The 23,055-nt window shown below is 37.9% G+C and overlaps 1 protein-coding gene across 6 annotated transcripts in view; it reads right to left on the bottom strand.

Moving 5' to 3' along the window:
* FOXJ3 (forkhead box J3) overlaps positions 1 to 23,055 on the bottom strand; it is a 141,291-nt gene that overhangs the window by 70,316 nt on the left and 47,920 nt on the right. For all 6 annotated transcript variants that reach the window (XM_055341645.1, XM_055341647.1, XM_055341642.1 and 3 more), the window contains exon 4: positions 15,632 to 15,706. In XM_055341645.1, coding sequence (XP_055197620.1) covers positions 15,632 to 15,706 — 75 coding nt within the window. The remainder of the gene's footprint in view (positions 1 to 15,631; positions 15,707 to 23,055) is intronic.

Here is a 23,055-nt window from a genome sequence, read left to right as displayed (position 1 = left end):
ATTTGAGATATGAAGATATCCTCAAAAATAAGAAGATATAAAACTGCGTCATAAATGCAAGAAAAATAATGCAGTACAACTTAAATATACAGTTTAGGGCATGAAGCTGCGGGCCAGAAATGAAAATGTGGCAAGAGAGACAGGTTTGGGGTTCTGTTTATCATACCTAAAGGCAACACTAAAGTAGATCGAGCAAAGGGAAAGAGAAATTAGAGGAAAGAGACCAGTTAGAGATGACAAGTAATCTAACTTGTCTTAATTAAAATCAACTTATTTCTTAAAAATCTCATTTCTTCTAATAACTTTGTTTTAAATGTAAAAACGCAGGATCTCAAAACATCAGTGATGATATAAGGAATCAGATGAAAGAGTGAATTAGGTTTGGGGCACCTGGGTGGCTCAGTCAGTTGAGCATTTGCCTTTGGCTCAGGTCATGATCCCAGGGTCCTTAGCAGGGAGCCTGCTTCTCCCTCTCACTTCTCCTCTCCCCATCCCACTCGTTCTCATGCTCTCTTTCTCATGCTCACATTCTCTCAATAAATAAATAAAATCTTAAAAAAAAAAAAAATGAAGGGCACCTGGGTGGCTCAGTGGTTGAGCATCTGCCTTTGGCTCAGGTCCTGATCCCAGGGTCCTGGGTTCGAGTTCCGTGCATCAGGCTTCCTGAGGGGAACCTGCTTCTCCCTCTGCCTATGTGCCTGCCTCTGTGTGTCTCTCATCAATAAATAAATGAAATTTTTAAAACATTAAAAATTAAAATTAAATAATGTTCATGAGCTTCCAAAACCTTATATGGATCAGGGACAATACTATATACCTTATTATACATCCTAACGTTCCAGCATCAGAGCACTTTGTTGAACTCATTTCACCAATTATCTCTTAATATACAGAAAAAAAGACCAATGGAAATTCTACAAATAAAATATCCAATAGATGGAATAAAAAGTTCATCTCATGTGCTTAATGACAAGACAGAGAGAAAGAGAAATCCTGGAGACAGATCAGTAAAAATTACCTAATATGAAGGAAAAAGAAAAAAAAAAAAGACAAGAGAAAATAAAGCCTCAATGACCTGTGAAACAATGTCAAACAGTCTGTATATTTTAAATGGACACTAAAAAGAGAGAAAATGAAGCCCTAATGTGTTTTTAAAAGAACTAAAGACCAAAATATCCCAAATTTGGATGAAAGCCTCTTCTGTAGATTCTAGATTAGCAAATCCCAAGCAGAATGATTAGGAAAACTACACTGAGGTACAAACACCTTCAATCTAAAAATTGAGAGAAAAATCTTGGAAACCAAAAGAGACAAGGATTAAGAGGCACATTACAGTAGTCCTCCTAATCTACTAGATATACATTCTAAGACCCCACAGTGGATGCCTGAAACTGTGAGTAGTATCAAACCCTATACATACTACTTTTTCCCTATATACACATACCTTTGATAAAGCTTAATTTAAAAGGCATGGGGTGCCTGGGTGGCTCAGTCATTAAGCATCTGGTTTTGGCTCATATCATGATTACAGGGTTCCTGGATCAAGCCCTGCATCGAGCTCCCTGCTCAGTGAGGAGTCTGTTTCTCCCTCTCCCTCCGACTCATGCTTGCTCCTCCTCTCCCTCTCCCAAATAAATAAAATCTTAAAAAAAAGAAAAAAATTATGTTTAATAAGAGTTAATGACTAATAATAAAACAGAACAATTGTAACATACTATAAAAAATTATACGAATGTGGTCTCTCTCAAAATATCTTATTTTACTCACCCTTCTTCCTGTAATGATGTGAGATAATAAAAACGCTTGTGAGATCATAAAATGCCTATGTGATGAAATGAAGTGAGGTAAATGACGTAAGCATTGTGACACAATATGAGGTTATTATGACTGACCTTCTGACAGTATGTTAGAAGGAGGATCATCTGCTTTGCAACCACAGTTGACCACTGGTAACTGAAACTGCTGAAAATAAATCCACAGATAAGACAGGTTCTACTCTAAGGCGGGGGGGAGACACAACAGGACACACCACCACATATAAATGACAGCTGACTTTTCACCAGAAATAATGGAGGCCAAGGAAAAGAACATCTTCAAAATTCTGAAAGGTAGGGAAAACCCTGCAAACTCAAGATTCCACATCCAGAAAAAGTACTCAAGAGGAGGAAATAAAGACCTTTTCAGATAAATAAGAGCCAACAAAATTTGTTGCCTGCAGACCTACACTGTAAGAAATGCCAAAGAAAACATCCTTAAGGGGCTAAAGGATCAGTCTGAAATTAGGATTTATAGAAAAGGAAGGTACACTGGAAGGTAAATAATTAGGAAAACACTTTCTCCAACATAATTTCCTTAAAACACAACTGTCTAAAGCAAATAAAACAATCCTAAAGTGAGATTTGTGATACAAGTAGAAGATATGACAACAGCACAAAGAAAGGGATGCACAGATAAATAAAACTGTACTGTTGTAAGATTACTGGATTTGTGAAATGGGTGGGAAAAGGTAAGCAGTAGAAAGTATGAAATATGAAGTGAAAAGGTGGTATATTACTTCTAAATAAACTTTTAAGTTAATATTACATATTAAGCTCTAGCATGACTACTAAAAAATAAAAGGAGCACAGCTAAGAAGTCAAAAGAGAAAAAAGAAGAGAGTACTTTAAACTATTTGAGGGGGACACCTGGGTGGCTCAGCGGTTCAGTGTCTGCCTTTGGCCAGGGTGTGATCCTGGAGACCCAGGATCCAGTCCCATGTCAGGCTCCCTGCATGGAGCCTGCTTCTTTCTCTGCCTACGTCTCTGCTTATGTCTCTGCTTCTCTGTGTCTCTCGTGAATAAATAAAAATCTTTATTAAATAAACAAACAAACAATTTGAGGGATGCCTGGGTGGCTCAGAGGTTGAGCGTCTGCCTTTGGCTCAGGGTGTAATCCTAGAGTCCCGGGATCAAGTACCACATCAGGCTCCCTGCGTGAACCTGTTTCTCCCTCTGCCTGTGTCTCTGCCTCTTTCTCTGTGTCTCTCATGAATAAATTAAAAATAATAAACTATTTGATTAATCCCAAAACTTGCAGAAATGAAGCAACAAAGAAACAAAAAAAAACAAATTGTAATCATATGATCATTTTAAATATGGACTAAGCACCCTAAGAAGGCAGAAACTGTTAGATTGAATTTAAAAAGCATGAGCCAATGGCTATATACTGTTTATAAAATACAAGAGCATATATAGACTAAAAGCAAAATACTAGAAGATATATGCTGTGAAGCTACTTAAGAAAGCTGTAGTGGCTATATTAGAAGAAAAAAGTAAGTTTTAAAGAATATTTTAAGAGTATTTCATAAATATAAAAACAGGAAAATTAAACATCACACACAAATATTAATTTTATTTAAGTTTTTTTTATTTATATTTATTCATGAGAGAGAGGCAGAGACAGAGGCAGAGACAGAGGCAGAGACAGAGGCAGAGGGAGACGCAGGTTCCACGCAGGGAGCCCGACGTGGGACTCAATCCCGGGTCTCTAGGATCACACCTGGGCCAAAGGTGGTGCTAAACCGCTGAGCCACCTAGGCTGCCCCAAATATTGATTTTAAATGAGTCACAGACCTAAATGTGAAATTTAAAACTATAAAATCTGTGGCACCTGGCTGGCTCAGTCAGTAGATCATGCAACTCTTGATCTTAGGGTCCAGAGTTCAAGTCCCAAAATGGACACAGAGATTACTTTAAAATATTTTTTTAAATAATAAATAAAATTGGGATCCCTGGGTGGCGCAGCGGTTTGGCGCCTGCCTTTGGCCCAGGGCGCGATCCTGGAGACCCGGGATCGAATCCCACGTCAGGCTCCCGGTGCATGGAGCCTGCTTGTCCCTCTGCCTGTGTCTCTGCCTCTCTCTCTCTCTCTCTCTCTGTATGACTATCGTAAATAAATAAATAAATAAATAAATAAATAAATAAATAAATAAATAAATAAATAATAATTAATTAATAAAATTATAAGATCTACAGAAGAAATCATTGGAGAAACATCATTATGACCTTGGTTGATTTCCTGGACAGGACACAAAAGTCACTAATCATTAAACTAAAAATTGGTAAATTAGACTTCATCAAAATCCAAAATGTCTACTCTTTTTAAGACACCATTTTATCAAAACCACAATGAGATACCACCTCACAACAGTCAGAATGGCTAAAATTAACAACTCAGGAAACAATAGATGTTGGTGAGGATACGGAGAAAGGGGAACCTTCTTACACTGATGGGAATGCAAACTGGTCCAGTCACTCTGGAAGACAGAATGGAGGTTCCTCAAAAAGTTAAAATAGAACTACTCTACAACCCAGCAACTGCACTACTAGATATTTACCCAAAGGATATAAACAGTGATTTGATGGGGTACATGCAGCCCAATGTTTATAGCAGCAATGTCCACAAGAGCCAAAATATGGAAAGAGCCCAGATGTCCAACAACAGATGCATGGATAAAGATAATGTGTGATATATATATAAAATATGTATATTACCTATATGTTACATTTATATATTACATATATTATATATATGTATACTGGAATATTAATCAGCCATCAGAAAGAATGAAATCTTGCCACTTGCAATGACGTGGATGGAACTAAAGGGTATTTTGCTAAGCAAATTAAGTCAGAGAAAGACAAATACCATATGATTTCACTCATCTGTAGAATGTAAGAAACAAAACAGATGAACTAAGGGAAAGAAAGAAAATTAAAATAAGATGAAACCTGACAAGGAGACAAACCATAACAGACGCTGAACTCTAGGAAACAAACGGAGTGTTGCTGGAGGGAAAGGATAATTGGGGGATGGGCACTAAGGAGGGCCTGTGAATAATGAGCACCCACTGGCTGTTACATGCAACTGATGAATCACTAAATTCTACTTCTGAAACTAAAAAAAAAACAAAACAAAACAGAATACCTATTAATAGAAATCATTACATTCAGCAACAAAGATATAAAAATATGAAAGACACTATTATAATAAGAAAAAGGCAAACTGGTCTGAAAAAAATATTTATATAGAATAAATCTAGGAAAAAACATATCCAGAATATATTTTTGAAAAACCTACAGAGTGCATGGATGGCTTGGTCAGTTTAAATGTCAGACTTTTTGACTTTGGCTCAGGTCATGATCTCAGGGTCATGAGATCGAGCCACATAGGTTCCACATTGAATGTTGAGCCTGCTTAAGATTCTCTCCCTCTCCCTCAACCTCTCTCTCTCTCTCTCTCTCTCTCTCTCTCACTCTCAAAAAAAGAAAAAAAAAAGCCTGTTGGGTTCATTAAAATAAAAAAAAATTACAACTCAATGACAACCAAATTTTAAAAAGAAAAAAAGGCCAAAAGACTTTAAAAGAACCCCCAGAAAAGAGAATATACTACATATGACCAGTAAGTACATGGAAGATGCTCAATGTGGAAAATTCTATATTAAAACACAATGAGATACCACTCGATGTCCACTAAAATGACTTAGTCAAAGATAGATACATGATACCACCTGCTGACCAGGATGTAGAGCAACTGGAATTCTCATGCACTGCTATTGGAAATTTAAAATACACAACTACTCTGGGAAAAGATTTGGCAGTTTCTTATAAAGTTAATCTCCCACCTACCCTTTGACACAGTAAACACTATGTTAGAGAAATGAAGGATATATGTATGAGAATTTCTTAGTAGCTTGTTCCTAATAGTCCCAAAATGAAAACAACCCAAACGTCCGCCAACAGATCAATGAATAAATGGAATACTACTTAGCAATAATAAAAAACAAACAACTGACATGTGCAATAGCATCACAGACATCCTGCTGAAAGAAGTCAGACATAAACAGAGGGTACAGGTAATCCAAGAACATGCTTGGGGGCACTAACAGCCCCCCACCTCTGGTTAAAAATCCACATGTTACCTTTGAGTCCCGCACACCTTAACTACTAATAGCCTACTGTTGACCAGAAGCCTGACTGATTAACAATTAACACATACTTTCTTTTATATGTATTATTCACTGTATTCTTACAATAGAGTAAGCTAGAGGAAAAAAGTGCTTAAAAAATTATAAAATACATTTAAAGTACTGTATTTATCGAAAAATTCCATGTATAAGTGCACCTGTGCAGTAGAAACCTTGTATTCAAGGGTCAATTGTATGCTGAATGATTCCATTTATGTGAAGTTACATCATGTGAGTTTTACACAAACTAACCTACTATGGAAAACTCTACTGTGGACTTAAATATCACAATCTGAAACTGGGGTTTGTTGTAAAGATTGAGATAATACCTATAAAATAACTTCCTAATCTGTAATGCAGTATACAAATGTAGACATTAATTCATATCAACAATTCTGGTACAGCACACTAATGTTCTCCTGAAGGAGAGACTCCAACAGCCTACCTAGTGTGCAAAACCCCAAAGATCACAAATTAGAACTGTATAGCTTTGGGGGTGCCTGGGTAGCTCAGCGGTTGAGCATCTGCCTTTGGCTCAGGGCGTGATCCCAGGGGTCCAGGCTGGAGTCCCACATCGGACTCCTTTCAGGGAGCCTGCTGCTCCCCCTGCCTGTGTCTCGGCCTCTCTATGTGTGTGTCACTCATGAATAAATAAAATCTTTAAAAAAAAAAAAAAAAGAACTGTACAGCTTTGAACACACCTTCTAAAAACAAATCAACTGCCAACTTCGAGATATCCTAAAATATGGTGCCTCTATCTGGCTTATCTGGCTCTGTTAGAAGAGCATGCAACTCCTGATCTTGGGGTCATGAATTCAAGCCCCATGTTGGGTGTTGAGATTACTGAAGAATAATACTAACAATTAAAAAAAATTATATATATCCATCCTAAAACAAAGATTAATTTTAGAGGGGGGAAAAATAGCACCCAACTGATTTTAGAGGGGGAAGAAAGTGGCACCCAATTAAAAACCAGGTAGGAATCCTAAACTGAAGTGATCAAACAATAGTGATAATTCATCAATTTCAGGAAAATTAAGGTAATCAAAATCTAGAAAATGCATCAGAAATTAAAATGTGCCAAAGACCAACAATGGACTTAAATACCTTTAACTTCATCATTACAAAATATTTATCACTTAAAATAACGTATAATTATCCTAATAATTTATTTCTGATTGAAATTTTATGTCAATAAGAAGTACCCTGCTCTATCACACATTAATTTGACCTTTCTTTAACAGCCTTCAGATTAAAAACAGCCTAATAAAAATGCCATTATCTGGTACACTTTGCTAACTCAGTTGCTGGAGCATGTGATTTTTTTTAAAGATTTTATTCATTCATTCATTCATGAAAGACACATAGAGGGAGACAGAGAGAGGCAGAGACACAGGCAGAATGAGAAGCAGGCTCCATGCAGGGAGCCCGGCCTGGGACTCGATCCCGGGTCTCCTGGATCATGTGGGCTAACGGTGGCATTAAACCGCTGAGCTACCCAGGCTGCCCAAGCATGAGTTTTTTAATCTCAGGGTTGTAATTCGAGCCCCACGTTGGGTACACATACTACTTAAAAAAAAAATCTCTAAAAAATAAAGCCATTATCTGATTAAATATAAATAGAAGTTGTTACTATTTATTTCATATTCCTGGGGAAAGTAGTCCCTATCATAAATTACTAACCATTCCAAATGGCTAAATCTGTGAATTTTATGTTTTTGGTTTCAACTAACCCTATTGACAAGTTACACTTTCACTGATAAAGTGAATCACCAGAGACTATTCTGTGTTCATCCTTAACTCTCAATGCCCATCATCAGGGCCTCTGACACATACTGAATCCCTTCTGTCCCTGACTTTTTCTTTGGCTTCATACCATGTCTCAATGTTTTATTTTTCTTCCAGTTTAAATTTGCCAATCCTGTTTTAAAAGTCTGTTTTCCCTCCAACATCTTAAGATGCTGGTAAATGCCCAGAGCTCCATGGTACAGCATTTGCATGTACTATATAGAGTAAACATACTTCCCAATTTTTGTCTTGATTTACACCTATTGCCTAAGCATAATTAAGAAACACCCCCTTTCATTCTTAGAAGTTTCTAGTTTGGACTAGAAGTTAAATAGTCACTCTACTCAGACCACAAAAATAGACTGAAAATAGTCAAATATACTCAAAGGCAGGCAGCTTGGTTGGCTAGCTGGCTGAATGAATGTTTGGACAAAAACTATCTTAATGATAGCTCAGGTCCTTGGAACATTTTTCTTGAACAAATACAGGCTTTTATTACTTTTACTTTTAAATATATTGATTACCAAATTAAGCTAAGTGGTTTTTTTGTTTTTTGTTTTTGTATATAAGCTAAGTGTTATTCAGGAAAGAAGACTGTTAAGGAATTTACTCATCATCACTGGATTAAAAATAATACATAATAAACATATTGATTATAGTAAACAGTTCCTTAAATGTTAAAGATACTTAAAAACAGTATGTCCGATTAAGTGATCAATAGTTGGTCGTATCTTGTTTTTAAATCACCATTGCCTTAGCTTAGTCCTTTTAGAAATTTTTTTTAAGTTGGAGAAAAATAAAGTTTTAATGTATCACAACTGATTTCCAAGAGACAGAATTCTCACCTATGTTTAACATAACCCACAAAGCAGTTTAGTATGGCTACTATGTTATTAGGTTAGGTTAATTCAACACTGTCTTGTACCGTAGTATTTTGTCAAACTAATTATTGACCCAAAGACCAAAAGAATTTGATAGCCAAATGAAATTATAACTGACAACAATCCACATATTCTTCAAATGGTGATTAAATGTGGTAAATCCATACAACAGAATATATAAAACAAAAACAATGAACTGCTAAAACAACAACATAGATAGAATCTCAAATACATTATACTAACTGAAAGAAGCCGCCAAAAGGCCACCCACTGTATGAGTCCCACTTACATGAACTTCTGGAAAAAGCAAAAATATAGATTGAAAACAGATCGGTAGTGGCCTGGGGGTGGAGGAAGAGGCTGACTACCAACGGATAATAATGTTCCATATCTTGGGGATCCCGGGGTGGCTCAGTGGTTGAGTGCCTGCCTTCAGCCCAGGGCATGATCCTGGAGTCTCGGGATCGAGTCCCACATCCAGCTCCCTGCATGGAGCCTGCTTCTCCCTCTGCCTGTGTCTCTGCTCTCTCTCTCTCTCTCTCTCTCTCAATAATGAATAAATAAAATCTTTAAAAAATATATGTTCCATATCTTGATCACAGTGTTGGTTACACTGTATGCTTTTGTCAAAACAACTAGAATCAGGGGATCCCTGGGTGGCTCAGCGGTTTAGTGCCTGCCTTTGGTCCAGGGCGCGATCCTGGAGTCCCAGGATTGAGTCCCGCGTCAGGCTCCCGGCATGAAGCCTGCTTCTCCCTCCTCCTGTGTCTCTGCCTCTCTCTCTCTCTCTCTCTCTCTGTCATAAATAAATAAATCTTAAAAAAAAAATAGAATGATAACACCAGTGAATTTTACCATATATAGTTTTTTAAATTAATTTGTTGACAAGGCACGCCTGGGTGGCTCAGCGGTTCAAGCGTCTGCCTTCAGCTCAGGGCATGATATCGGTCACAGGATCGAGTCCCACGTCGGGCTCCCTGTGAGCATCCTGCTTCTCCCTCTGCCTGTGTCTCTGCCTCTGTCTCTCATGGATAAATAAATAAAATAAAAATCTTTTTTTTAATTAATTTTTATTGGTATTCAATTTACCAACATACAGAACACCCAGTGCTCATCCCGTCAAGTGTCCCCCTCAGTGCCCGTCACCCATTCACCCCCACCCCCCGCCCTCCTCCCCTTCCGCCACCCCTAGTTCATTTCCCAGAGTTAGAAGTCTTTAATAAAATAAAAATCTTAAAAAAAATTGTTGACAAAATATATATATATATATATATATATATATATTATTTTTTTTTTACAAAATACTTTTTTTAAAAGTAGTTTAGAGATGGGGAAAAAAATAGAGGAGGCCAACAAGAACAAACTGTGACTTCCCTTAAAAGATAATGGAGAATATGGCATGTGGAAATAAAAGGCCACTCTAACTCAACTGCCATTCCTGAGTATATTGTTAGGGCTCTGTGCAACACATTTATTTCTGCAATGTTCTCTCTGAATAGGATCCTCATCTCATTCAACTCAGTCTTTCAAATCTCTTCAAATGCCAGTGCTTATTTACTTTTAGGCTTTCTAACCTTGCTTTGTCTACTGAACTGTCTCACATTCAAAATCCACCTTTGCCTTAACATGTATTCCCTGGTACTCAGCCTTTTCTTCACTCTTAGATCTCATGTGAGTACAGTGGCCCCCTCTTTAACCCCAGTTTCACATCCTGCAGTTGTCACAAACTATGGTCCTTCTAACATATCATCAGGTCAAGAGTAGCCTAATGAGCCATCACAATCCTCAATCACTCACCTCACTTCATCTCATCACACAGGTACTTTATCATCTCATATCATCATAAGTGGGAATAGAGTATAATGTATTTCGGGGGGATGACATTCACATTTTTCCTACAGAATAACATTAACACTGTTCTATTTTATACTAAGTTATTATCTCTTACACTATGCCTAACTTCTGAATTAAATTTTATCATAGGTACATATGTATAGGAAAAAGACATGCGTAGGGTTTGGTACTTTCCAAGGTTTTGGGCATCCACTGGGGTTCTTGCAATGTATCCTCTGCAGATAAGGGCAGACTACTGTACTTACATTAATTCCCTTAATTCCTGATTCTATCTCAACTTTATTCTCACTGGTCCCTTAGCTCAATTTGATCATGTCCTCTTCTCAGCCTTCGAGTGGGGCTCTTACCTACCAGGAATTAAAGCCACAAAGGTTATTAATCTGATCTATCCCTAAAGTGCTTCAGAAGTGGCAAACTCTAAAATATCCCTGGGAACCCTACCAGTGTTTTTTCAATCAAATAAATAACATGTCCTTATTTTTGTCTAACCAAACTCTTGCTTTTATCGTTAAATCCCACTTCCTATTTGGTTTTATACAAAGAAGTCAAATTCTTCACAAAAATCATGCATCTACTTTAAGACTAGTATTAAAATTACACTCTTATCTTCTTTCCTCAGAGTAAATACCACATACCTGTGATTTCTACAACACTGTTAATCACTTAATGTTATATCTTACATACTTTCAAACCTCTCTAGTTCTTCTACATCTTTTAACAAATCAAGTGACCAAAATAGGATACTTATGAATAAGAAATAATTTATAAATAAATGCAACACAATACTAACATGGCCAAAAAAGAAAACTCTTTGTAAAAAAGAGATCAGTCAACTATGCTATGGTCCCCATACTATGACAGTGGACAAGAATAGAAAAAAATTAGTCTCAGAATTTCAGAAAGTTCTCTAGCAGTTGTTTCCTCACAAACCACTCTGATTTTCACAGCCACCAAGCCTTTATGACATTCCTATTTCCAGGCAAGAAAAGCATGCCCCACCCTGCCCTTAAAAGCTCTTCTTAGCATGAATCCACTAAAGTTAGTCTCTCTCAGAACAGGCAGGTGGCCCTCATAGTGTCTTCTTAGCTACTACCTCAGTTTTTTGTGTTTTTTTTTTTTAATTTTTATTTATTTATGATAGTCACAGAGAGAGAGAGAGGCAGAGACACAGGCAGAGGGAGAAGCAGGCTCCATGCCGGGAGCCCGACATGGGATTCGATCCCGAGTCTCCAGGATCGCGCCCTGGGCCAAAGGCAGGCGCTAAACCGCTGCGCCACCCAGGGATCCCTACTACCTCAGTTCTATTAGAACTCATTGCCACTAACTATACAACTGTTGAAACCACTTCCTGTAATCTTTTATTTCCTTTAAAATCAAAGATTCATTTTTCTGAGCTGGAGAAGAGGAAAAAAGGTTGAGAAAAGATGAAGGCAGAAAGCAAAGAAAGAGATAGGATTTGTTTTCCCATAATGTGAAAACATTTACCTTCCTTTAAGATAATTAAGAGGCATGTGTAAGTAAAAGGCAGGATAAGAAGACTTTAAAGACAATTAGATCATAAAACAAACAAAATAAAACTAATAAAAATAAAAAAGATAAAAATAATTTAAAATGGAGATGGACTATAAGATGCAGAAACAGGATTGTAATGAAGATAAAAAAAATAGACATCTGTCTTAAAACAGGCAGCAGAGTTACTGGTGCAAAACATAATTTCATTTTGTGTTTCTTTTTTAAAGAAAGCAATATTGTGGCTATTTGAAATTAGTTTCAGGGAACATAAGAAGACTGATTTCAGCCCATTAATGTATATGGGAGAGATTCAAATATTAAGGGATTTCACGGCAAAGACTTCTAGAAAATGAAGGATTGAGTCAGGAATAAATAGCCATATAAAAACATCTGTAATTCAACAATACTCTTCTAGGTTTAGGCTGGCCTTCATATTTCTCTGGTGATACACTGAACAGGAAGCTATACAGATAAAAATACAAGAAGAAGATACTGGATGTGCTACTTCTACCTCTACCTCTTGGACCCTTATGAGTCATGGCAGCTACTAGTAAAATCCTAAGGGGTTAAAGTCCACCCCATACCCAAGATCAAAAACTACTCCCACCCCACCTTGGCTCAATGGTTTCTCCCACTGTGGTGAGGGTGGTTTTGGAAAAGCTCCTCAAATGCCAGGCAACACTGTAATACAAAAAGAAAAAACAATTCATAAGTACCAAAACTTAACTAGCATTTTGGCCTCCCTCTTAAGGAAGATTGGTGTAGTAGAAAAAGCTTTAGTCTAGGAACCAAGGAAACCAAGGGTATTCTGCTTGTGCAGCCTTCATTCTAAGATGTTTGTTACATTCCAGGTAGGGGAGGACACCAAAACTCCCACCTGCTAAAGGTTAGTAAACTAGTGGAATGTAAATCAGAAGCTGCGGATGGTCATCATTGCCATTAACTGGGCTGATAAAAGCAGCCATGGGAGAAGCCGGTAGAACTAAGGGACTTTAGTAGACTAAAGTGACACAATTTAAGAACCAGGCTCCAGTTCCTCCTATATAAATTTTCTCCCTTAGTTGGTCTGTAATGGGTTTCTGTGACTACAGGTAAGTCTGGCCAATACACTTGAGTTCTAATTCCACACTGAATCTGGACAAGTCATTCCTCATATATTAGCCTTAGCCTTAGTTTCCTTTTCTATGAAATGGGTTAGATCTGAGGTTTTTCAAAAATGTTTTTTAGGCAATAGTATTTTAAAATAAAAAATCGTATTTTGGTACCAAAAATTAAAATGACTTTATTCCTATAAACGCATTTTATTAAGATCCAATTGACATGTACTTCTGATCAAAGAAAGAACAATGGATATTTAAATCTCACCTTGAGACTGAAAATAAAAATGTCTTTATTAATATAATGTACTTTATAAGATTAAATGTATGATATTCACTGCTATGACCAAAATTAATTATAGCAATGACGTGCTTTGATTAAAACAAGACTTTAAAACTGGAAACTAATGGGAAAGGTTGAAATTTGTTAAATTCTCAGGATTCTGAGAAAACATGTTTTCCACATACGCCTTATCCCATGATACTATTTAATTAAAGGTGGAGAAAGTTTTAGGTTCTGCACAAAAGAAAATCTGACAGCACAAGTTCTTTTTAAATAGATCGCCAATTGGTTAAGACTTAGTACATAACATAGTAAAGCAATCAGGTGTATTGGGCTTTTTTAATGATTTAAACGTCATGTAAAAATTATATCTGAACCAACTATTTATAGTATTAAATCAGTGCTCTCAAAGAACTCTACTAAAATAATCTCTAAACTCTTGTAGGAACATTTTCAGTCAGATTCATATATACTCACTGCCCATCAGAAATTGTAATGAAGCAAATATAACATTTCTTTTTTTATAATAAGCCTGCTTTAAAGAAAAGAAACACAACCTTAGAGAATTATAAACACAGCAAATAACGGAGTCAAATAAGACTATAATAATAATCTATTCGATCTTACTGAGAACCAACTTGATGGGGCACATCACAGAAGGTACTATAAAATACACATTAAGAGTACATTCTTTATAGTAGAAATGATTAACTTTTTATCTCTAACCTCTAGAAGTTATCTATCTAGCAGAGGATATCATTCATTCATTCATTCAACAAGAGTGTCTCATCCGTGACACCAGCCACTGTGCAAGCAAGTGGAGCTAAAAAGTATGTGTGTGTGTGTGTGTGTGTGTATCCACACACACACACACACACACACGATCCCTACCCTCTTAAAGTTTAGACTTCAACCTAAGGACAGCAGATAATCCATGAAGATTTTAAATAAAGAAAATAAAAATTAAACAAAGAAAATATAACAGGATAACATTTTTGAAAGATAGCATTGGCTACTATGTAAAAGTTACTATAAAGAAGTAGTAAACCCAAGGATAGACTGACTGGTTAGGAGCTACTACAGTGATGACCAAGTAACAGAAAATCAAGAGGGAATCACAGACTCAGATGAAGTATACAGAAACAAAAAAGCTTCAGAGAAGAAATGCTGTAGCTCATCAACCTTAAAAGACCCAAAGAGTAGGCCACACAAGTAGAGATAGGGAGTTTGTGTCGTAGGAGATAATCATACGAAAAGCATGTTTGGGAAACTTCAAGCAGTTCCTCACAGTCAGTTTGAATATGAATCATAGCTAGAAAGGTAGATCAAGGAAAAGCATAAAGGGTATTTAATAACACAAGGAAACATCTCCAAGACACTGACCGGGCAGTACTTTTAAGTAGGGGTGGTAACATAGCCAGGTTTACATTTTAGAAAGACTCTTCCAGGGATAGTTAACTTAAAAAGACTGTTTGGCTGGTTAGACTTTTTAACCAGCCAAACAATAGTGCATTTACCAATAGATAAATACACTGTCTCAAAATCATCTAATAATGCATCCTGACAACCAAATTATGGCCCAAGAAAGTACTCTGAGCTTTAGAAACCAAGTAACTAGTACCAAGTTCAGGTCACACTGCAGTTGATATGGCTATTAAAACCAAAAAGAAGGGAAGTCCCTGTAGATAAAATACTAGAAGTATAATGGTGGCAGGAGATAAATAGAATGAAAAGGAAAAAAACATCAACTAAGAAATTAGGGAAACAGAGAATTTTATTTCAGGGTAAGAATTATTGGCACTTCTGTCAAGATCTACCAAATATACCTCTTATAAGCAAAAAATAATGAATTGTGGTTCCTGACAAGCAATTCAAAAACCAAATAGACACTACTTAAAATAAACAAAACTAGATTAGAAGCAGCAACCTATTACAGAGGACCAGCTCTACACTAGAAGTTACTTCCCACTGCTTAAAGAGAAAGCTCTCTCTGCCTGGTTGGTCCTTGAAGATTACGAACTAAATGGGGATGAAGTAGGGTAAAGTGAAGGAGCATCAGGAAGGTTCCTGACCAATGAATTAGACAGGTTCTTCAGTGCTCTCATTCCAATTCTCTTTCTCTATGTGTAACAGATTATTACTCAGATACAAACATGACAACAGATAAATAATGAAGAATCCAATTATTTTATCTTAAGATAATGAATCCTACCTTTCCGGGATCATCCTTTGATCGAGGCACTTTAAGGAAACACTTGTTCAGTGACAAATTATGTCGTATGGAATTCTGAAATTAAAGAAAAGCCACAGGGTCATTGGAATCCAAGAGACAAAATCTACTCTTAAAAACAGAATCAGAAGCCTAAATACCTCTGTGCACTAGAATACAATTCCAAGCTTCAAATGTAAACCTTTCCAATTTTTAAATTAGTGCTGCAAAGTAACTACTGGGAAAGACAGCTTCTAGTAAACTTTATAAAACTCCAAATGATGTATCCCATTTTATTTTTTATTTTTTTTAATTTTTTTTAATTTTTATTTATTTATGATAGTCACAGAGAGAGAGAGAGAGAGAGAGAGAGAGAGAGAGGCAGAGACACAGGCAGAGGGAGAAGCAGGCTCCATGCACCGGGAGCCCGACGTGGGATTTGATCCCAGGTCTCCAGGACCGCGCCCTGGGCCAAAGGCAGGCGTCAAACCGCTGCACCACCCAGGGATCCCTATGTATCCCATTTTAAACGTTTATTAAGACCTTTTAGGAAGATCTAATCATAGGAAGATGTGCCTATGATTAATGTTAAATATTAAATACGAAATATAAAATTGTATATTACATCATGACTATGACTTTTTTTTTTTAAGATTTTATTTATTCATGAGAGACTGAGAGAGAGAGAGGCGCAGAGACACAGGCAGAGGGAGAAGCAGGCTCCATGCAGGGAGCCTGATGTGGGACTCGATCCTGGGTCTCCAGGATCACGGCCTGGGCTGAAGGCAGCGCTAAACTGCTGAGCCACCCGGGCTGCCCCGTGACTATGACTTTACCTGTGGTATTCATTCATTCATTCATTTTTTTTTAAAAGTAGGCTCCATGCCCAACATGCAGCTAGAACCATGACCCTGAAATCAAGAGCTGCATGTTCTACCAACTGAGCCAATCAGGCAACCCCCATTCACTCATTCTTAGAATTACCCAGAATTGCAAAATGCTAAGTTATTCTACCTGAATTATAGGAGATAATTTTTTTCTTTCCTGCAATGTTCAAATAAGCTATAATGCACAAGTATTATCATTTTTCTAATGAGTCAAAAAAATGTTTAAGCAAAAACAATTCCACTGTTCCATTACAAGAATGTATAGAAGCTAATTAGGTTCTTACTTCAATTTGTAAGAAAAAACATAAAACAGGGTAGCCCTGGTGGCATAGCAGTTTAGCGCTGTCTACAGCCCAGGGTGTGATCCTGGAGCCCCGGGATCGAGTCCCACGTCAGGCTCCCTGCATGAAGCCTGCTTCTCCCTCTGCCTATGTCTCTTGCCTCTCTGTGTATCTCTCATGAATAAATAAATAAAATCTTAAAAAAAAAAATAAATAAAACAGTGGCTAGAGGGCTAGCAAGAACATCTAGCTTCGTCGATGCAGCAAGAAAGAATAACTATCTTGGATGGCAAGAAAATGCACTCAGCGACCTGAAGAATCTGTGAAACAGAAAATCTTCTCTTGAATAAGGACTGTGTCACATTTTTTACAAAAAATACCCAAAGGCCATTTCTTTTTAATACAATGTTCCAAAATCCATTCCATAATTTCTGTGCCAACATGGTCAGGTATTTGGTAGAGAGGGGGCTCCAAAAGCATTTAGCCAATTTTAGGGGAGCATTTAGGGCATATTTTAAACATAAAATCCAGAACTCTAACAACAATGCCTATATGAAAACTTTCCTCTCAGGACACCTGAGTGGCTCAGTGGTTGAGCACATACCTTCAGCTCAGGTTGTGATACCAGGATCCTGGGATTGAGTCCCACATCGGGCTTCCCATAGGGAGTCTGCTTCTCCCTCTGCTATGTCTCTGCCTCTCTCTCTGTGTCTCTCATGAATAAATAAAATCTTTAAAAAAGAGAGAAAAACTTTCCCCTCGTAGAGGAATATCAGGATTACCAAAGTCTTTTAAAAATGACCACCGAATATAAATTCAAGCCTATCTTATTACCAAACATCAATTTCAAACTTAAGAATGGGAGTTCCACCTCTGCTTGGGATATAAACAGCTACAGAGAGTAATGATGGCTCCCAAACAATGAAAAAACGTTTAATGGTAAAGCCAAAAAACAAAACCAAAAAAAATCCTATTTTTGAGGCACATTAGAGAGATGAAGCTGCAAGGCAGCACAACAAATTAAATTCCTAAGAAGGACAAGCCCATTCAAGGAGAAAGCAGACAAACTGTCTCATCTTTTGGCAGAGTATGGGAGAAAGAAGTGGCCACCATCCAAGCATCCAAGAAACTAGCTAAAATTTGTAAGATAAAGCATAGGCTGGTGTGTCAGTTTATTTTTTTTTTCAAGATTTTATTTATTTATTCATGAGACACACAGAGAGAGGCAGAGACACAGGAAGAGGGAGAAACAGGTTCCCCAAAATGAGCCTGATGTGGAACTTGACCCCAGAACCCAGGATTACTCCCTGAGCCAAATACAGAGACTCAACCGCTGAGCCACCCAGGCGTCCCCGATGTGTCAGTTTAAAGTAGCAAGGGCCCCAACCATAAGGGAAGTTCCTACTCACTCTTAAAGCTCTTTCCCCATGAGCCTTTATCACATGTTCACAAGAAAGAATGGGAATAAGAAAGGAGAACAAAGAACGTTTCCCTTGTAGTTCATAAGCAGGAAGGAGGTAATAGACAGTTGTAGTGGGAAATAAGGCCATACCACCTTCAAGAGATCTCACAAAGCAACTTTAACTGTGAGGCAGGAGCAGCAAAACTCACCGACAGGACTCTGGCAAAGATGATTCTGAGGGAAGAATGGAAATGAAAACCCTCTCCAAGCAAAGATCTACTGATGGCTGGGAAGGAAGAGTAGAAAGCAAACCCCCTTTACCTCTGGGAAAACTGTCAGAAAGTACCTTGGACCCGGACCCTACATTAAAACAAACTACAGATACCCTAGTATGGCTCACGGGAAGAAACACTGAAAGGCCATACCTCAAGTCCAAGGGCCTAAGTATGACTGAGGCTGAATCAAGAAAACAGAGGGACACCTGGTTCGTTCAGTGGGTAGAGCATGTGACTCTTGATCTTGGAGTCATAGTAGGGGCCTCAAGTTGGGCATAGTTATTTTAAAAAGGAAAGGAAAAGGAAAAGGAGGAAGGAAAGAAAGCAGAGAAAACTCAAAGGCCCTATCCCAAGCCCAGCAGTGACTAACAAGTGAGAACAGCCTATTGGCAGAGGACAGGCAGGAACATGGAGAGATCCGCAATTGTAGCAAGGTAGGCAGAGACAACAAAAATCTAAAGAGAAAACAGGAAAATTGAGAAAATTCTATAGTACCCAGGCACCTCATTCCAAGCACAGGTAATAAAAGCCTATTGCTACAGCAATGTAAAGTCTGTGGTATACTGAAGGTAAAGATACCAACAACAAAACCCAAATCCAACTCAATTATTGACAAATTGATTCAACTCCCAAAACAAGTGGCCTGGGGAGAAAGACACTTGTCCATCTACAGGTATAAACATTATTTACCTTGGGTTGCCTGGGTGGCTTGGCTGATTAAGCTTTGACTCTTGATTCTGGCTCAGGTCATGATCTCAGAGTCATGAAATCCACGCTGGGTGTGGAGCCTGCTTAAGATCCCCTCTCTCCCTTCTTCCTCTGCCTCTCTCCTCAGCCCCCACCAACCACACTGGCTTGCTCTCGATACCATTTATCTCAATCTTGACCATTCTTCTATACATATTATCTGGCACTCAGTCAAATTGCAAGACATGTAAGAAATGCAAGGGAAGAAACTCCACTGTCAAGACATAAAACTATCAACAATATTCAAATGAAAGGTGTTAGAACTATCAGACTAGAACTTTAAAATAACTAACTGATATGTTCAAGGACCAAGTAGAAAAGGTGGTAACTTGCATAAAGAGATAGGGAATTTCAAGGACGCCTGGGTGGCTCAGCGGTTGAGCACATGCCTTTGGCCCAAGGCATGATCCTGAGTCCCAGGATTGAGTCCCACATCATGTTTCCTGCATGGAGCCTGCCTCTCTCTCTGTGTGTCTCTCATGAATAAATAAAATCTTTTAAAAAAAAAAAAAAAGAGATATGGGTAATTTCAACAGAGATGTGGAAACTGTAAGAGTGAAATGTAAATAATAAAATTAAAGGACATAATCAAAGATAAAGAACTCCCTAGATAGATTCATCAGCAGACTGGACACAACCAGGGAAAAGCTCAGATATTTGAGGCTAGATCAACAGAAATTATCCAAATTGACACACATGTGTACAAACTTTAAACACACACACACACAAGATCGTTCAAAAACTGTGGAACAATATATGTAATGGGAGTCCCAAAGGAGGAAAAAAAAAGTATGGAGAAGAAAAATGTGAAGAACAGCCAAGACTCTTCTGAAAATAATTCAAGACATCAAATCACAGATGCAGAATTTCAGAGAATGCCAAACGGAAGAAATTAAAAATTCACACACCTATTTTCATTAGAGGTCAAAATGGTGAAAATCAAAATGAAGAGAATATTGTGAAGGCAGCAAGAGGGGGAAAATTATGTACAGAGGAATAAAGATAAAAATTATAACATCTCAAAACTGTGCAAAGTTTTTGAGACATCTCAAAAACTGTGCAAATTAGAAGGCAACAGAGTGACATCTCCAAAATACTAAAAGAAAAAAAAAAACCTATTCTGTATGCACTGAAAATGTCTCTCAAAAATGAAGACAAGATAAAGACTTTGAGAAAAGCAAAAGCTAAAAGATTTTATTTTTTATAGTGCCAGTTGGCTGGTAATGCTATATGGAAGTTCTTCAGGCAAAAATGTAACAAATAGGAACTTGGATCTACAAAAAGAAATAAGAGTTCCAGGGGTACCTGGATGGCTCAGTTTGTTAAGCAGCTGCCTTTGGCTCTCAGGTCATGATCCCAGGGTCCTAGAATCAAGTGCCATATTAGGCTCCCTGCTCACCCAGGAGACTGCTTCTCCCTCTCCCTCTGCCACTCCCTCTGCTTGTGTGCTCTCCCATGTGCACTGTCAAATCAATAAAATCTTAAAAAAAAAAAAGTTCCAGAAATTGTAAAAATGAAGGTAAATTTTAAAAACACTTTTCTTGGGATCCCTGGGTGGCGCAGCGGTTTGGCGGCTGCCTTTGGCCCAGGGCGCGATCCTGGAGACCCGGGATCAAATCCCACGTCGGGCTCCCGGTGCATGGGGCCTGCTTCTCCCTCTGCCTGTGTCTCTGCCTCTCTCTCTCTCTCTGTGACTATCATAAATAAATAAAATTTAAAAAAAAAAAAAAAAAAAACACTTTTCTTATTTATAACACTTTAAAAATATTAACTATCCAAGGACTCCTGGATGGCTCATCGGTTTAGCATCTGCCTTCGGCTCAGGGTGTGGTCCCGAAGTCCCAGGATGGAGTCCTACATTGGGCTCCCTGCAGGGAGTCCTTTTCTCCCTCTCTGCCCGTCTCTCATAAATAAATAAAATCTTTAAAAAATAATAAATAAAATAGAACTATCTCGAGAAAATATAACAAATATGAAGTTTATAATATAAAAGTAAATAAAATGTATAACAATAGCACAAAGGATGGGTCAAAAGAATTAGAAATATAAGGTTTATAATGTTCTTACACTATACATAAAATGGTATAGTTGAAGGCAAACCTTCATAAAGATGCATATAGTAAAACTAGAACAGTCACTAAAATTTAGAAGGGGTATAACTGATAATAGCAGAAATAAAATGGAATCATAAAAAATAGCCCAAATCTAAAAAAAGACAAGAAAAAAAAAAGGAATTAATTTAAACAAACTGGAGTTCATCTAGCCACCTTAAAAGTTTAAGATGGGGGTGAAAAAATTTTTCTAAATGGCCTCAGGGGAAGGACACATCTCTACTTAGGGCTTCCTCCTCTACAAAAAGCTAAGATGTATGTTGGAAATCATCAAGACTCCCCCCCAAGTCCTTTTTTCATTTCTACATTTGCTGCCTACGTAAATCTCATCTACAGCCATGTCTTCAATGACCATCTGTGATGATCTATCTGGACCTCCAAACTACACCTGTCTCCTGAGTTCCTAACATATATTTTCAACAATCTACCAGACATCTCCAGAAACACCTTAAACTCAGTATGATTAAAATTAAACTCAATCTTTATCCCCACTGTGATCTTCCATTTTTCTCTTCTTAAAGACAGTTAGTTATTCACATAACAGCTCTAATCAGAAAGCATTAAGATGGGCACTTAGATGGATCAGCTGGTTAAGCATCTGCCTTCAAGCTCAGGTCATGATCTGAGTCCCACATCAGACTCCCTGTTCAGTGGGAAGTCTGCTTCTCCCTCTGCCCCTCCCCTCAGCTCATGTTCATTCTCTCTCAAAAATAAAATCTTTGAAAAAAATTTTAAAAGAAAGCTTTAGGGATCCCTGGGTGGCGCAGCGGTTTAGCGCCTGCCTTTGGCCCGGGGCGCGATCCTGGAGACCCTGGATCGAATCCCACGTCGGGTTCCCGGTGCATGGAGCCTGCTTCTCCCTCTGCCTGTGTCTCTGCCTCTCTCTCTCTATCTGTGTGACTGTCATAAATAAATAAAAAATTTAAAAAAAATTATAAAAAAAATAAATAAATAAAAATAAAAGAAAGCTTTAAGACATATTTAAAATTAAAACCCTTCTCTCTTCTTCACCATCTAAAATAAATGTTACCAGATCTTTTTTTCTTTTTTAAAGATTTTATTTATTTACTCATGAGAGAGACAGAGAAGCAGAGACATAGGCAAAGAGAGAAGAAGGCTCCCCGCAAGGAGCCTGATATGGGACCCCAGGGTCATGCCCTGAGTCAAAGGCAGTCATTCAACCACTGAGCCGTGCAGGCATCCCAATCTGTTACCAGATCTTAAGTCTACCTTTGATCCATCTACTTTATTCCATCTCCCATCACTATCTCAATCCAGGACACCATTCTCACCAAAAATAGTACAAAGTTTTCCTAAGTGGTGTCATCCTCCACCTTCCCCTCTTTGTCTCTCCCCCACCATGCTCTATTCTGCAGGCAGTTCTCCACAAGGTATTCAGTATTATTCCTTCACTTAAAACTTTTCAATGACTTCCCACTGCACTTAGGATAAAATCCAATAACCTTATAGCCTCCAAACTCCTTCATCTGACACTACCCTCCTTACCCTACTGTCTATATTCATCCCCTCTAATGTTCCTTCTCACCTCTAGGCTTTCCATTTGCTGCTCCCTCAAAGAGGACTGCCCCCAGCATTACTCACTCTATCCCTTTCACCTGAGTCTATTCAACTTCAATTCATTCTTGGCTTAAACATCAGTTGTTTGCTTTTTTAAAGATTGATTTATTCATGAGAGACAGAGAGGGAAGGGGGGGGGGCGGGCA

Source organism: Nyctereutes procyonoides, unplaced genomic scaffold (genome assembly GCF_905146905.1).
Source record: "Nyctereutes procyonoides isolate TBG_1078 unplaced genomic scaffold, NYPRO_anot_genome, whole genome shotgun sequence".
In the NCBI taxonomy this organism is placed as follows: Eukaryota; Metazoa; Chordata; class Mammalia; order Carnivora; family Canidae; genus Nyctereutes; species Nyctereutes procyonoides.
The sequence above is the reverse complement of the archived record's forward strand: the minus strand, read 5'-3'. Positions and strand labels throughout refer to the sequence as shown.